At 42.7% G+C, this 15,731-nt stretch overlaps 2 protein-coding genes across 2 annotated transcripts; one reads left to right on the top strand and one right to left on the bottom strand.

Annotated features, from left to right (window-relative positions):
- Window positions 1–1,532: 1,532 nt before the first annotated feature.
- Window positions 1,533–2,723, bottom strand: LOC125284075 (SRA stem-loop interacting RNA binding protein). Its single transcript, XM_048227799.1, has 4 exons — window positions 2,583–2,723; window positions 2,251–2,309; window positions 2,059–2,166; window positions 1,533–1,689 (listed from the first exon to the last, which is right to left on the bottom strand). Exons 1-4 carry the CDS (start codon window positions 2,698–2,700, stop codon window positions 1,621–1,623), a joined length of 354 nt encoding a protein of 117 aa, XP_048083756.1. The 5' UTR covers window positions 2,701–2,723; the 3' UTR covers window positions 1,533–1,620.
- A 151-nt stretch (window positions 2,724–2,874) lies between these two features.
- alkbh1 (alkB homolog 1, histone H2A dioxygenase) lies at window positions 2,875–8,805 on the top strand. The gene is made up of 6 exons (XM_048227798.1): window positions 2,875–3,033; window positions 3,605–3,713; window positions 4,904–5,066; window positions 5,830–5,920; window positions 7,569–7,762; window positions 8,194–8,805. The coding sequence occupies exons 1-6, from the start codon at window positions 2,893–2,895 to the stop codon at window positions 8,645–8,647; spliced, it is 1,152 nt and encodes a 383-aa protein (XP_048083755.1). The 5' UTR covers window positions 2,875–2,892; the 3' UTR covers window positions 8,648–8,805.
- The last annotated feature ends 6,926 nt before the right edge of the window (window positions 8,806–15,731 follow it).

The following is a 15,731-nucleotide window of genomic DNA, read 5'->3' as shown; positions in this document are numbered from 1 at the left end:
TCTCCAGCAGGTAAAAATCCTATTGCTCTAGCACTGTTCAGCTGTGAGCTAGTCAGTAAAATGAGACACTCAAACAGACCATATCCTGAACACTATGGGTGAAATAATTATTTGTGGACGTGGTTGTCACATTCCCTTAGTGAGGAAGCAACAGCCAGTCAGTTTGTTCCGCCACAGACCTCCATACTGATTACAGGGCCGTCCTCTCAAGTGTAGAGGACGAAGGAACGAGGGACCATGACAAGATCCAACATGACAGACAGCTGGGGAGGAAGAATGAGAGCAGTGGGCCTCCTGACCATCTGTGACCTTTTCACCTTTACAGATGAACAGCTCCATCTGAAGTTTGCCAAATTGACTTTCACATAATGGCAAAAGCTGAAATTGTGTTAAAAGGTTTGATGAGTAATGTCACCGGATACTAATTGAAGGATAGTTGTGGAACAGCTTGAAAACTGGTATAACCTCAATTCAAATGAATACATTAATAACTAGGTTGGAGACACCTCTCTCCCATTAACTCATTCATTTAGTGCTGAAAAAAGGCCAAACCTGGCTTGAACTCCAGTATTATTAGATACATTACAGCCCATAATTAATTAATTAGTTAATATAATCATAAGTGGCGTGAATGCGGTGCTATTGACCGGACGGATCAACTACAGAGTTGAATTGAACATAGCCTCATGCAGACGCAGACACACGGGGAGAGAGAGAGAGAGAGAAAGAGAGAGAGAGAGAGAGAGAGAGAGAGAGAGAACCACTTTGCGCTTATGCAAATAGGCTGCGCAACCATGGCAAACTTTTACATCTGGAAAGAGCTCCTTGATAAATATCCTGCTAGCTCAGGTCATGTTTAGCTACTAGTAATTACTACTAAAATGCTATACATTAAAAAATACATTATTAACTAAATACACTCTATATGAATTTAAAAATATTCTAAATAGAAACATATCACATAAGCCATCATTTTCAGTGTGTGTGTGTGTGGAGAGTCAAGCAGAATCTAGGATGTCCACTGTTGTGAATGATCCCATTACAGTATATATTACTGATGACGTCAGGGTGGTGGGGGCACCAAAATCGAATCGAGTATCGAAGAAGTATCAATTCTTGACTTGGTATCAGAATCGACCCCCAAAAAAAAAAAAAATGTGTAAATCCCCCCTACATGAATAACCTAAGGGGGGAATTCCCCCCCATTTTGAAAAATGAATTTTAAGCCCTGCACAGGCACATTTTTTTCCACATCAAGGTACTCAGGGCTGACAACCGAAGTTACATCAAAAAGATAATGTTACTAAGGTAATGGTGTCAGTTCCCCTTTTATGATGTTCACATAAATAAATGTATAATATTAAGGAAGTCATAATTTCTAGTGCCCAAGAATCAGAAATTGCTACAATTTTTTTGGTTTGTTTGTTGTTGATCAATTGTTATGTTTAATACTGTGATCCACAATCAGACATGATTTATCTGATGTTAATTTGGTTAAATATCTTATAACGATTCTCAATAATGAGTAAATGTCATTTAAACAGTTTTATTTTATTTTAACTGACATACATCATAAATACACTTCCAAAAAAAAAACATTGACACCACATGCATACAACTTCAGCTCTCTTCCTCTTCTTTGCCAAGCCTTCTGCCAACAAAAGGTTTTCTGTTCCTCTGTACCTGAAGCTGAGGAATCAGCAAGAATGACAAAATCAGACTCAGGAAATTAAGGAACCCATAAGGATATACCCCAGAGATATGATCGTGCATGTTAGTGAGTGAAGGCTACATGCTTGTATATGTGTATGTACAGGAAGTCGCTTTGGACACAGGCGGCTGCCAAATCCCATAACCATAACCATAACCAAGTCATTTTAAGAAATTCTATAACCTTACCATCCCCTAATCAAGAACAATTTATGAAAAATAATTTACATAGTCCCTCAATACCATGTTGGGACATGATTCGTTCACATGGTTGGGACCCTTAAAATAAACGCAGAGAGGGATGGGGTCATGTAAGGCTAATCAAAGAGGTTTGATATTTTGGTTTACCTTTGATCCCTCCATGACGTGAGGATCCTTCTGAAGTGCATTCTGCAGACCTTCTTCTGAAGAAAATCCAATCCAGCAAAAACCTCTGTGAAATCCGGTTTCTTTGTCCTGTATTAGAATTGAAATGAAATTAGATTGGCCTACATAATATTTAGTCACACAAGACAAAGTTAGTCAAGAAAACATACTTACAAATGGCATTTGGCATTTCTTCACTTGTCCGAACTGTGCGAAATACTCCCTCATCTCTTCTGTATGACGGAAATAAATGTTGGGGTCAATATCATGACTGGCAGTGAAATACGAATGACACATATACGATGAGCCATGAATGCAAAATCAAATTAACGTTGCAGAAAAGTTCTGACAACACAACACAACGTTATCAACTGGCTAGCATTACAATTAGCATTCGCCTGAAGCTTAGTTATACAGCTAGCCGCTACAATTCTTTCGCGAGCTCGCGTCAGAAACCCAAATGCAGAAATACAGTCTGTTATCCCTAAAAAGCTTGTATCACTTACTGCTTGCGACTGTCCAGGGTACTCTGGAAACGAAGACCTCGAACACCTTTTTGCTGGCTGTTGCTGCTGCCATGTTTCGTCCTTGCGCTGTAGCACCAGAGAGACTGCACTCGCACATTTCACCTTGAATCACGTGACTCGCTGCGTTTTTGTAACGCTATCTTTGTAATAGAAACCTAATCCTACATACATATTTATTTTCAGATATATTAGCACATCCAGTAAAATTGTAAAGTCTATTTTTATTTTCTGATTACATAAAATATCATCAGTGGGTATTACCAGATTTCGGTTCAAAGGTCATAGTTCAATGATGGCAAAGATGGCAGCCTCCGTACTGGAGCACGGGGAGGATGCTTTTAGAAAGCTTTTTAAGTTCTATAAACGTCGAAATCCTCCACCTGATTTTGGTGATGTCATTGATTTTTCCAAGAACGTAAAGAATGATATGGTGAGCCTCAGTTTTAGTATGAAAAAGAATAGGCATACGATTTCTCTTGCTTGTGAGGTCTTGGAAGTAGTTGTAAACGCTGTTTGAGTTGTCTACGTACTGCAATTTTAGTAATTGCTGTAGTTTCATCTTGTGGACACTAGGACGAGAACAGCATTTTCCTCAAAACATCCTGACGTAACGTTACATTGTAACTCTTGTAGTGTAATGTAAAATGACACTGACATTGGTCACGCTGAATTATTAGAATGGCCATATCAGGGTGCCAGGTAAAATCATTAACGTTTGTGGATTAAGTTTTTGAATTGTAGTTTATCACAAAAGGTGTATTGAATCCTTGAATAGATGATTGAAAAATACCCTAGTTCTAGTCTAGTCTAGTCTACTGGTTCACTGCATGAATGAGTTCATGTACTCTCAGTTCAACAAGAGTCCGTTTCATTGTGGAATTTTCTGTAGACTTTTGTAATTCAAAGTAAGCAGAGCAAATAGTTGCACACCACACATAGTATGTGTCCAAGACAACTTGAGGGTAATTTGTAATAATATGGTTTCACAATTTGATGGCTAGGTCTTCAGTGTTGAGCTGAACCCTTCTGCATTGAGTGAGGCGGATGCAAGCAGAGCTGGTCTGAGGCCTGTTAAAGACTGGAGGGCTTTTGGACTGAAAGGACACTCAGGTAGTGATTGCCCATAAATGTAGCGTTTATACACTGTTAAAAAAAATGAAGGGAACACTTACAGTTTTCTACGATTGTTAAAACCCATTTTTTGAAACCTTCCACCATTTTCTCCATTCTCAAACTACATTCACAGAATGTCTGACAGCTCTTGCGAAATAAAACACTCGCCTCAAAAGTTTTACTTGTGCTCAGAACCAAACAGTGTCAGAGTACCGATCCAGTGTATGATTGAAGTGTTCCCTTAATTTTTTTGAGCAGTATACATTTTTCTTGTCATCCATTGTTTGGTAATTCCATGTAAAATCAACAGATTATAGACCATTTTCCAGACTGACCATCTAGAATTTGCTTCATATGTAATGTGATTAGTGTCATTGTAGCCATTTGTAGGCTTTAAATAGCAGTCATGGATCTAGTTTTACTGCAAAAATAAATGTTTGTAGAAAATTACAAAGTTATTCATATATAGTCACCAGATGAGATAAAGGCTGAAACTGTGCACTCTAGTTATTGAGTACAACAACATTATTTGCATAAAGTATTAAGTAAATCCATGACGGCCATGTGGAGGCCTCTGTTGCTTTCAAATGGAATGACCCATTTGTGTGCTGTGTGCTTTTTTTGTTTTTAATTAGCTTTCTTACAAAGCAACATGATTTAGTTATTTTACCTTTAAATAACAGCAAAAAGCTAATTTTGGTGTCACACTCACAAATAAGCAGAATGGAGTCTCTGACATTGTCAATGTGCACTGCATAATGTTTAAATGTCACAGGTAGGAGCATGACTCTTCATCAGTTTAAATGTCACCGCTAGGAGCATGACCTAGCACTAAATGGGTACCCAGTGTGTTGGTGAAAATCGACAAAACGGGGAACGGGGTGTTACTTTTAAACTCGAGCTATTTTCTGGTGTGACTCAAGAATGTTAACCAAGTTATATTTGAGCCTCACAGCTTCTGCTATTACTGCTGACTATACCTTTGAAAGCAACCTGTTGTGTGAGTGCTAAACCTATATCAGTTTCATTGTACTTTTGATTAGTTTTTTGTTGAGTTATTTATCTTTTGTGATTCTGATGGAACTGACTTACAGTAACATGTCATGTGTGCGTAATATTGTTGTGGAAATGCCAGTCCAACTTTAGCACGCTGTCTTATCGTGATGCTGTTGTCATGGTTACCACAGGCTTCGTCTTCATTTCAAATCCCTTCCTGCCGGGCTCCCAGCACCACTGGGTCAGGCAGTGTCTGAAGACATACCCACAGAAGCCCAACGTGTGCAATCTGGACATGCACATGTCCCCCTCAGAGACAGAGGACATCTGGAACAAGAGTGCCGACATCTTGCGGTACGTACTGTACATTAATGCCTGATGTATTCCTGGGGTTATCGACACTGGGTAGATATAGTGTAGATGTCATGTTATGTGTTATGACGAGAGTCATAAAAAAAATAAAACTGTTCAGTGCAGCTGCCCAGTGACATTTGACACAAGGCTGCGACTTCACTAGGTAGGCTGGTGGAGGGTGTGTTTGTTTTTGTGTGTGTATATGTTGATGTTGATAGAATCACTGAAAATATCTTATACTACTAAAATTATTTCCAGGTCCCTTACCTATGGTGTTCAATAAGCACTTTTTTGCCTAGTAAAATAGTTTTAGTTAGACTTAGACTTGCACTTAATCCATCACTGCAATAAGGGCCAAGAATTTTTTATTGGTACAAATCTGTATATTGTGGCCCAGTCATATTGTGATCGAGACATTTGAATGTGGACCTGCGGTGGTAGTTTTGCCCTCCCCATAATGCCACTGTGCTATGGGAGACTAACATAGCATATACTACATACCAGCTGGTAAATCAAACTCAATCACTGCAAAACTGATATAGACATACCCTAACATTACCCCAATAGTGGAATATAGATATGGGTTAGCAGTGCAAGCCTTTTGCTATTCTTTAAGCATACACTGTGATACCTTAGCGTGTGCAATGTAATTTGATCAAGGTCTTCTCAATGTATTCCAGTAGTCCTTCCATCTTCCATCTTTACATCATGTAAATTATTGTGTGTGTGTGTGTGTGTGTGTGTGTATGTGTGTGTGTCATAGGAAGAAGAACCAAGGCAAGAGGGAGCCTAAGACCCTGCTGGAGAAACTTCGCTGGGTGACCCTGGGTTACCACTACGACTGGAATTCCAAGGTAATGGCTAATTGTATAACCGAAAGGGCCTCGTACTGACCCATAGATCCCAGCACATACAGTAGATGTTGTAGCCTGACATGATGTCCACAATGTCAAGGTCGTTGAGGACTAGTCTTATAGGAGAAGCTCAAGAGCTGCTGAAAATGATCACTGATGGCAAAAATCTGCTTCTATTTCAGACACTATAAATGAGAAAAATATAGTTTTTGAACCCGGTCCCGGACCCATAAATGGGACCGCGTTAAAAATCTGAGAAATCGTAAGAATCTACGCTCACAATCCAATACTATCGTTTTGGATCATTATAAAATGCCAAATAGCTGTCATGCAGGATGTCTGTTAATGAATATTAGTATTCTGCTACTCGCGGTGTGTGTGGATTTTTTTCGGTGACTGTAGCATTTCTTATTCAGTGTGTTTTTGAATTTCAATTTGATAACCCCTTTTCCTGGAAACCTGATATCAGTCATGGTGCCTTATTATATGAGCACCATCAATAGCACTTAGTGCCAGATATTTTCACATCAGAAGGCCTGGTTAAGATGAAGAAAAGGTTTGATGGGCTACAGCTTCCAGTGGAGCCGCTCTTTGGAGACTTCCTGTGTCCAGGATGCTCTCAGCGCCGTGTGGCCCTTTCAAGACATTTCATCTGTAATAGTGCAGGCATGACGCCTGCCTGTCTCGTTTGTATGCTAATTACATCAAAGTGTTTAGTCTTCTGTCCCATTAGATCAGTCAGGAGTCGCACACTCGATTCATTAACTTCAACCCTGCTCTGACACTGCCAAATGTCTGACAACAACTTGTGAATTTCAAACAGATACACACACACACACACACACACTCTCTCTCACACACACACACACACTCTCTCTCTCTCACACACACACACACACACACACATTCACACCACCTCACCCCTTCCGTCTCCTTACTGAGTGGCTATGGAGATGAAGCCAGCGGCCTCATTTCGATCTGAATCCACTGTGTCTACTTTGTCTGTTTAGAGAGCGAAAAAAAAAAGGAGAGAGAGAGAGAGAGAGAGAGAGAGGGGAAGAGAGAGATGGGGTGGAGAGAGAGAGAGGGGAAGAGAGAGATGGGGTGGAGAGGGAGAGACAGACAGACAGACAAAGAGGGAGGGAGAGAGGGGGGGGGCGTACAGGCCTCTTGTGATTATCTACTGATTGCGTTTTTGTACGCCTCATTGCAGACTCAGGGGCACACCGAGGCTGCGAAAGCGAAAGACCAGCAAAGACAAACAAAGAGGCTGTGATTGTCATTATTCGGGTTGTTTTGCCGTTGTGGGGACGAGTAATTGAAATGAACTCACAGGAAGTGTCAGTGGGTGGCTGACCTGTCCTACACACTCCCGTTAACAGCATGCAGGAAATGGGGAAAGTATTTTTCCTCATGCTAGGGTGGAGAAAATATGGCGTGAATATTGTTTTCACTTCTGTCAGGATTCCAGGTATTCATGAGATGTCATGAATTTCATTTGGGGTTTTTTTCTGTTAGCGATAGCACATGGGTTGTCTTTATGGAAATGTTATTTTTCTGGGGTGAAAGTGCCTGAGGACGTTTAGTTTTTTTTTTACTTTTTGAGTTTCATTTTTGTCACTATTTTGTTTTTGCTTTTTTGCATTAGACCTACTCTGCTGACCACTACACCCAGTTTCCCCCAGACCTCCACTCCTTATCCCGAGAGGTGGCTGCCGCCTGTGGTTTCCATGGTTTCGCCGCCGAGGCTGGAATCCTGAACTACTACCGCGCGGACTCGTCACTGGGCATCCATGTGGATGAGTCCGAGCTTGACCACTCACGCCCCCTTCTGTCATTCAGGTGAGAGATGGCTGTGTCTTGTCCATCATGTCCACACCATTTTCAGTTTGGGTCATTCTGTGTCAAATCAAACAGAATTCAGAAAAATAGTTGATGCACCCCTCTCAGATTTTACTAAAAAAGTGTGTCTACATAATGTTTATGTAGTGCCCCGAAACAAAGACCTGTAAAATATTTTTGTTTAATTCATGTTTTTTCATATTTATGTTTCATATCTATGCCCTTGGATTTTTGCTCTCTGAAAATGCCATCTCGGGAGCCATGTTTGGACATTAATATCATAAATAGTGTTATTCGTTGCCCACCCAAACTTTGTAGGATGGAAGACAAACTTATTCTCAATATGACTGGACCATTAAATGTTTGCATTGGAAATAGGTTGTCATTGAAAATGGATGACATGGTTGTTGTTTAATTTTGAACGGGCACAGTTTCGGGCAGACCGCCGTTTTCCTGCTTGGCGGCACCAGGAGGGAGGACCCGGCCACCCCCATGTTTATGCACAGCGGTGACATCATGGTGATGTCGGGGCCCAGTCGCCTTCTCTACCACGCCGTCCCCTGCATCGTCCCCGCCCCTGCTGGCCAACCCCTGCCTGCCTGTCTGCTCGACACCCAACAGACCACAGGCCTCCACACCGGCAGCCTCGTCCAAGCGGTCCCGACAGAGGACTGGGAGCTTTGCTCCAGGTACCTGCACACCTCCCGAGTCAATATGACCGTCAGACAGGTCCTGGGGGATGGACAGGCCTTCCCAACAGAGACGACCTCCATAAGGTCAGAAGTTAGCCCTAAGGACGGGTACCATGAGAAACATGGACAGGAGGAAGAGGATCTCAAAGCCAAGAGGAAGAGGAATGACTCTGGATATGACCTTGACTCCTGACATAATTCAAGGTCAGATAAAAAGTTTTACAGGGAAAAGTTTTAAGTTAAACCTTTCAAAGCAAGCATGGACAGTGCCGTATGATGTTTACTGTCAGTCAAATATATGAGATTTCATGTATGTACATATATTTATAAATAAAATATTTAAAGATGTTATGACACATATGAGTCCTTTGATAAATGCCATCAGTTTTTTATATGTGTGTGTGTGTGTGTGTGTGTGTGAGGGACTGAGGCATCCACCCCACGTTGAGGGAGGTGTGCCACTGGATATGGTGGCGTTTTAGGGAAGAAGATGGCAGGACCCGGCCAGGACCCGGCCAGGACATGGCAGGATATGGCAGGTTAATACAAATAAATGGAATTATTGTCCTAAATTAACAGGCAGATCCAGGAAGCACAATGGGAGTCCAGTCCAAACATGAAATCCGGGGATCTTCAGTATACAAACAAACATGTGGCCTGCCATTAAACTAGGCACCTACTCGGTTACCGCCATTAAACTAGGCACCTACTCGGTTACCGCCATTAAACTAGGCACCTACTCGGTTACCAGTTACCCTCAATTCACACTAAACACAAACATTAAGCTCTACACCTTCCCTGGCCCTGGATCCCTGGCTCTTCCATGTGTCCTCCTGTGTTTCCAGTCTCTTCTTCCGATGTGAAATAAACCCACCTTTAAAAAGGCTCGCCAATTACCCAATTAAGTTTTGGGCTGAACCATTTAGACGGGTGATGGTCTGTACCAATATCCCCACACTGTTAAAATTTCCAATAGTACAGAACACGCATGCATACATACAGTAAACACATACACAGCAATAAACATGAAACTGAGTGCAGGTGGGTGTATGTTTGGTTGCACAAGGCAGTCTTTCAGCAGTTTAAAACAGCAGGGTAGTGAAGTGAAAAGGGAGGTCTCCTTTTCCAGTGTGTGTGTGTGTGTGTGTGTGTGTGTGTGTGCCTTTTCTTTCTTCCCCTGAGAGCAGCGCAGTTCATTTGGGAGATCCAGGCCTTCTGTTGTTGCTCTGCTATTTCTCTATTCAGTGTGATCTGTGGCTTCCCGTGTGTCACCGTGACACCTGTCCTGGTGATAACCGAGCCTTTTCTCCTCTCCTCCCCCGTCCCCCTCCCCTTACTGTCCGGTCTGGCTGCCGTCCGCGACGTTAAACAGAGCTGACCTTCAGTGAGAAGGCTGAGGGGACAGCGTGTAATCTGGTCAATCGATGTCAGCCGTGTTGAGCCAGAGAGAGATTGTCTATGACAAGCCTCTCAGTGGACCCTGGCTGACAAAGCTGGTGTGCCAGGAAGCCTCAGAAGATCACTCTTACCGTGCTGGGGAAACACACAAGAGTCTTCCATTGGCTGTTAAAGGAAGTTGAATAGAGAACTTCCTGTTGGGTTTTTAAGATTAAATTTAAGAATCGGTTATTAGAATACTTTACATTTACAGTAAACACTATACACATGTATTTTATATTTTGTACATCATGCAACAAAATTATAGTACAATATATTGATTTATTTTGTGTAAGAAGAAAATTATGTCCCCAATCACATTGCCAAAACATAATTCCAGTGTATTTTTAAACTCTCAAAAAGGCATAGAAATGCAGTTTGTTGTGAAGAAAGCTTTTGTGAGATCATGTGGACCAGGAAGGATAAATAAGGATTAATTACCTCAATTTGGGTGAAGAGAAGGTCACTTGCACATGATGGAAAAAATAAACTGGTTTATTAGAACCTTTTGTGTGGCCTGCTAAGGGAAACTAAACAAACAGCCCAAGTGAGCTAAGCAATTGTCACCACACCACCTCCAGGACATAATGATGTTTTCCTTTAATGCAATGAAAATTGCAATATTTGAGTTTGTTTCATAGAGGGAAATTGTCTGAATGCATTTATAATGTACATGCTGTAAAGATAATGCACTGCAGCCACGATCTGTTCTTTGTGCCTTTATCCATTCAAGGCAAATCAGCAATGCTTGCACAATCAGGGGCCGAAGGCGCAGTCATTTACCATCAGTGCTTTCGTCGCACTACAAAGATGCATAGAAATGGAGACAAAACCACCATCATGTGTTCCAGGTAGGCTATTTGTTCAGCTGGCCAGCTACAATAGGGGGACAGGGGACACTTTCCAACACTTGAGCACACACATAGCCTGTGCCCGTGCCCTCGGTACCACATCCGTTTCGATGCACTCGGTAAAGGCCCTGCCCTCGGAGATAAAATTATACGCTGCCAAGATGATGTATGCGGTCATATAATTTTTACTGCTGCCACTTTATCTGTGCTTCTTATCGTTTCTCTCTCTCTCTCTCTCTCTTTTTCTCTCTTTCCCATTACTCTGTCATTACCACTCACTGGTAAGCTGCAAGTAGCGCGAGCGGGTGCTGCGAGGGCGCAGAAGCGTGAAACGCCGCCTGGCCAGTCCACTGCTCCGGCGTCTTAAATTAGCCACATGCCGGCGAGATCGAGCCACTCCGAGTGTTACCTCCCCGATGCAGGAGGTTTTTACAGGAAAGTCAATTACACACATCCATCACCGCGCAGGCTTAGCAGCCTTGGCAGCGTCGCGGCGCTATATGCCGCTATCTCGTTAGGATACAATGCGCCCTTTTTGCATCATAGCGTTGTGCTACTCACAGTTGCCCATTCTGTCATCATTATATTAATGTGATGGACGTCTAGAAGATGCACCTATCACATGGCTCCCTGTGCATGTCGGTCATCATTGACTGTAGAGAAGGTTGTAGAGACGTCGACCTGACCCAGCCATTGATTGCTTGGAGTGGATAGGTCAGGTGAGATGAGGACCTGTGGTCAACTCAGAGAGGCGCTGGGTGAAATCTTAACTTATAATATCAGTGTTGTGCGACTGATGTGATGTGAGAGAGAATGACCTTTACTCACCAGACCACCACAGCCATTCTGCCTCAAGTAAGGTATTAGGGGGATGATGTTAATTAACACTTTGTGCATCCATGTATGCCTGTTATTACTCAATTGCAGTGTGTGTGTGTGTGTGGGCGTATCTCTATATGCAGAAGAGTGTGTGAGCACATTGTGTGTGTGTGTGTGTGTGTGAGAGAGAGAGAGAGAGAGAGAGTGTGTGTGTTTGTGTGTGCGCCTGTGTCAGAGTGTGCTTGTGGGGCCGAGCGGCTGTTTGGTCATATATTCCCCGTGACAGCAAGAAAGATGGTTTTCAACAGTGTGCTTGAGTTTTACCTTCAAAAGCCCTCGTTTTGGGAGATAATGAGGGGACATTAGTGTTGCAAATTGGGGCAAAATTGCATTTGCTGTGTCATTTTTATAATCACTGCCATTACCAATAATTACTGCAGCAGTCACATTGAAATGCAGGATGTTGGAGAAGGGAGGTCTGCTCTTCCCTCCCTACCCAGACGCTCCCTTCCCTGGGTACAACACTCCCCCTAGTGCCTCCCCAAAGCACTCTCTCTCTCCACTCTCCACTCTCTCCTCTCCTCTATCTCTATCTTTCTTCTCCTCTCCAGTTTTTTCAATCCCAGTTAAGCGTCTCCATTAATATGCAGGCCCAGTGTTTTTTTTTAGCCTCTCCTTGTCTTTCATTAATCCAACATAAGCTATTGAACTACAACGGCGCGATGGTGTCAGCGTAATCAGCCACGGCGGGTGTTTATCTGCGCCGGCCACACAGGCACTTTTCTTCCCTTCTCTGTTTTTTTTTCTCTCTCTCACTCTCTGTTGTAGAATCCTCTCTTGCCACCAGCACCACCATCACCAGCAGGCAGGCAGCCGTCCAGTCAGGTATCCAGAGGCTGGGCTCAGAGGCTGGGCTCCTTCCTGAGAGGGAGCAGAGATTTCAGCGGGAGAAGCTGCCTGCGTCTCTGGGAGGCTGAGGAGATAAGTGTATTAGGGCTGGAGGGGATTGGGGGGGTGGGGTGGGGTGGGGGGGGGGGGGGTGGCTCTTCAGGAGGATCTCGACGGGGCTTTCTCCCGTAGGGGTCCCTGTTCCCAGTGCAGAGACGCTAGCCAAGCCAGCTCTGAGTAAGAGGCTCCCAAGCCCACAAGCATGGCTGCCACTCTTAACACGCACGAGAGATAAAGCTGCATAGTGAGCCAATGCTTTTCCATACCAAGTCAGGTTAGCAACAGCCTGTTTTCAGGAGCAGACACTCAAAAAGAAGGACATTCATAAGAATAACTTAACGAGTCATAATATGGCTACTAGGACACTGCACAATACAATAGGTACAACCCCTCAGCCTAATATGGCAGAAGCTCTGACCACTAAAGCCTGAAAGATCAATGCTCATTTTCTATTCCTGTTGACCAATGTCTTGATAATTATTTAAATCACCATCTGTCTTTAGGCTAAGGACAAGTCCTCATTGTTGTACAACTGAAATGCATGGTATACAGTATTTCCCTTGTTAATTAACCTTTTTTCATGAGCTGTGTATGAAGTCATATGTTACGATTACGAATGAATTTTGTTATTATGACAAGAATATTAAATGGATAGACTTGACCCAGTCCTAATAATGTTACATGAAATTGTTTTAATTTTTCTGTGGTTGCCGTGAGCAACTCATTAAGTATGTGTGGAATGTTCCAGTCCTTAGTGACAGAGGTAGAAAGTTTAAAGGAATGGCGCCTCAAGTTTAAAAGTCATAAAATAAAACAACTCATACCTCACATAGCAGTGACAGTGTTTTGACATTTAGATGTGGATGCCGTAATGGTTTACACCAGGGGGCCATTCCATTACCCAGTGCCCCCTGAGTCTTGGTTGCGTTCCTATCCATTTTTTAAACCAAAAATACCTGTCTGTTTTTATGAGCAATAGGAATGTATTTCTCTTCCTGAAAAAAGAAAGCTGCAGGCTGGAGAAGAAAAAAGAAAAAGCAGAAAAACTGAATAGCTCAGGTTTAAAGTTGGCTTATTCAGTCAGACGTGCTCATGCAACGTTAAGGCATTTGGCGCACCAGAACAAAACAAAGTGTTTTAAAATGCCATTTTGTTGCACTCGTTTGAGATTAAACTTGGCAAAGGTCACTCTGCTCATCGATGTATGTATTCTCTTATTTTGCCCCCACAGTTTAGCTGCGTAGTGATGACAGAACAGACAGTCTCGAGCCGGTGCTACGTGTCATCATCGTCTCAACATTTCTCTGCATTTTCCAGCAACTCACTGGGCCCTAAGATTGCATTCAGTCAGGAGGAAAAGTGCTATTTGTAACAGACTTTTGTTTTTTGAAACAACTCTGCTGACAGCCCGCCCGAACTGTTTTGCCATCAGCGAGCTCTGCTGAGAGCAGAAACCTGCGAAATGCTTTCCTCGCTACACTCCCGCATGGGGCTACGACTAACGGTTATTTTCTGAGTCGATTAATCTGTTGATTATTTTCTTGATTAATCAACTAGTTGTTTAATCAATACACTTTCAGAAAATGGTAAAAAACAATTTGATCAGTATTTCTCAAAGCCTACGATTATGTCCTTAAAGGTGCTCTAAGCGATGTCACGCCTTTTTTAGGCTAAAACATTTTATGTTACTGCAAACATCACCTAACCAACCACTAGCTGTATGTGTCCTGAATACACTGTTATGTCCATAAACGCCCTGTTTTGTCCACACGCCAAAGATGTTTAGTTCACTGTCATAGAGGAGTAAGTAAAACTGTAAATAATGAAATTTAGGAATCTGCAATCAGAGCATTCTGAGGAATCTTCCTTTAAAAATGACACATTGATTAATTGATTACCAAAAATATATCGTTGGTGATTAATTTAATAGTTGACAACTAATCTAACTACTAATTAATTGTTGCAGCCCTACTGTCGTCTATCGTACATCAAATGTCAAATGAAGTCATGTATACATGAACGATGGTCACATCAACAAACTGAAACATGAAAATGTATCTGAATTCTAAAGGAGAGTTCTCTTAATGAAATGAGTGGTGTGTGGAAACTAGCATTGTGTAATTAATTGACTTCCCTTCCCTTAGCATTAGATTCCACTCTATCTGCTGTCACCATCTCGTACATACAATCCAATCCATCATATACGTGGCCTGATTTATAAATGGATGCCCCATACTATAGAATATTGTGACAGGTTTGTGGTCACCGTGCAAAAGTCATAGTTATTGTCTTGCAATATAACCATAAATACCAGTTCTCAATCAATTTAATTCTTACAATCAATCAGTGATGTTTTTGTTCTGTATGGCTTTTGAAGATGAAGATTTTTGAACATGAAACTGTACCTTTCGGCCGTTCACAGATGCTAATAGATTCTCATACATTATCTGTCATCACCAGTGCTTCTGGAGCTGTTAGGTGGCTTGCTTTCAGAAGCTGCAGCTATGTCACAACAAGTTCATCTTAACACCCTATTTCATTCCAAATATCATTGTGTTGGATAAATAAGCACCCTCGGGTTAAATGGATCAGTTATAGAGGCCTTCTCTATTTCTCTCTCCATCCCATTCTATCTATCTGTCTCTCCCAGTCATAGAAGCATAGATTAGGAGGCTGCTCAGATGCTTTTGAGGGTACCAGCTGCCGTTGTTATGGTGATGAGCACTTTCAGGAGAACTACTGGCTTCCTGGTGTGTTGATTACAACCCATTATGTTATTTGCTTCGACATTGTTTTCAATCGGCCCAGCGCCTGTTACCATGGTACCGGTGGCTGCAGCCTCGATTTAATTTTTTCTTGTGGTTGGGTAAAAGGCTGTGTGTGTGCGTGCGTGTGTGTGTGTGTCCGTGTGTGTGTGTGTGTTTTGGGGGTCGACTGTGGCTGCCGTGGCTGCTTATCTGATGTTGGTTCTGCTGATGCCTCCCCCCCAGCTGTCACTGTTGCAGTCACAGAAAAGAGAATAGTGCCACCCTGTGGCCCGGCTCAGACAGCAGGCTTCTCTGGGCCAGATCTGGGCCTAGAACCAGGCACTGGACCTGACACCGGTCCTGTCCGTCTGCTGTCTTGTTCCTGCCCTGTGCCTTTTTGTTTGTTCTGACCACAGACGGGGGCTCTGCTCTGTGTGAGGTTCTGTTACCCATCAGCCCCTCCACTCCGCTGTGT

This window comes from Alosa alosa, chromosome 19 (genome assembly GCF_017589495.1).
Source record: "Alosa alosa isolate M-15738 ecotype Scorff River chromosome 19, AALO_Geno_1.1, whole genome shotgun sequence".
NCBI classification, from domain to species: Eukaryota; Metazoa; Chordata; class Actinopteri; order Clupeiformes; family Clupeidae; genus Alosa; species Alosa alosa.
Note: the sequence above shows the minus strand (reverse complement) of the source record. Positions and strands in the feature narration are given on the sequence as shown.

Coding starts and splice junctions, on each gene's coding strand:
- alkbh1 (XM_048227798.1), top strand. CDS start 2,893: ATGATGGCAAAGATGGCAGCCTCCGTACTGGAGCACGGGGAGGATGCT. Junction 5,067..5,829: donor AAGAGTGCCGACATCTTGCG/GTACGTACTGTA, acceptor TGTGTGTCATAG/GAAGAAGAACCAAGGCAAGA. Junction 5,921..7,568: donor ACTACGACTGGAATTCCAAG/GTAATGGCTAAT, acceptor TTTTTGCATTAG/ACCTACTCTGCTGACCACTA.
- LOC125284075 (XM_048227799.1), bottom strand. CDS start 2,700: ATGTGCGAGTGCAGTCTCTCTGGTGCTACAGCGCAAGGACGAAACATG. Junction 2,310..2,582: donor ACCCTGGACAGTCGCAAGCA/GTAAGTGATACA, acceptor TCCGTCATACAG/AAGAGATGAGGGAGTATTTC. Junction 1,690..2,058: donor ACGTCATGGAGGGATCAAAG/GTAAACCAAAAT, acceptor CTGATTCCTCAG/CTTCAGGTACAGAGGAACAG.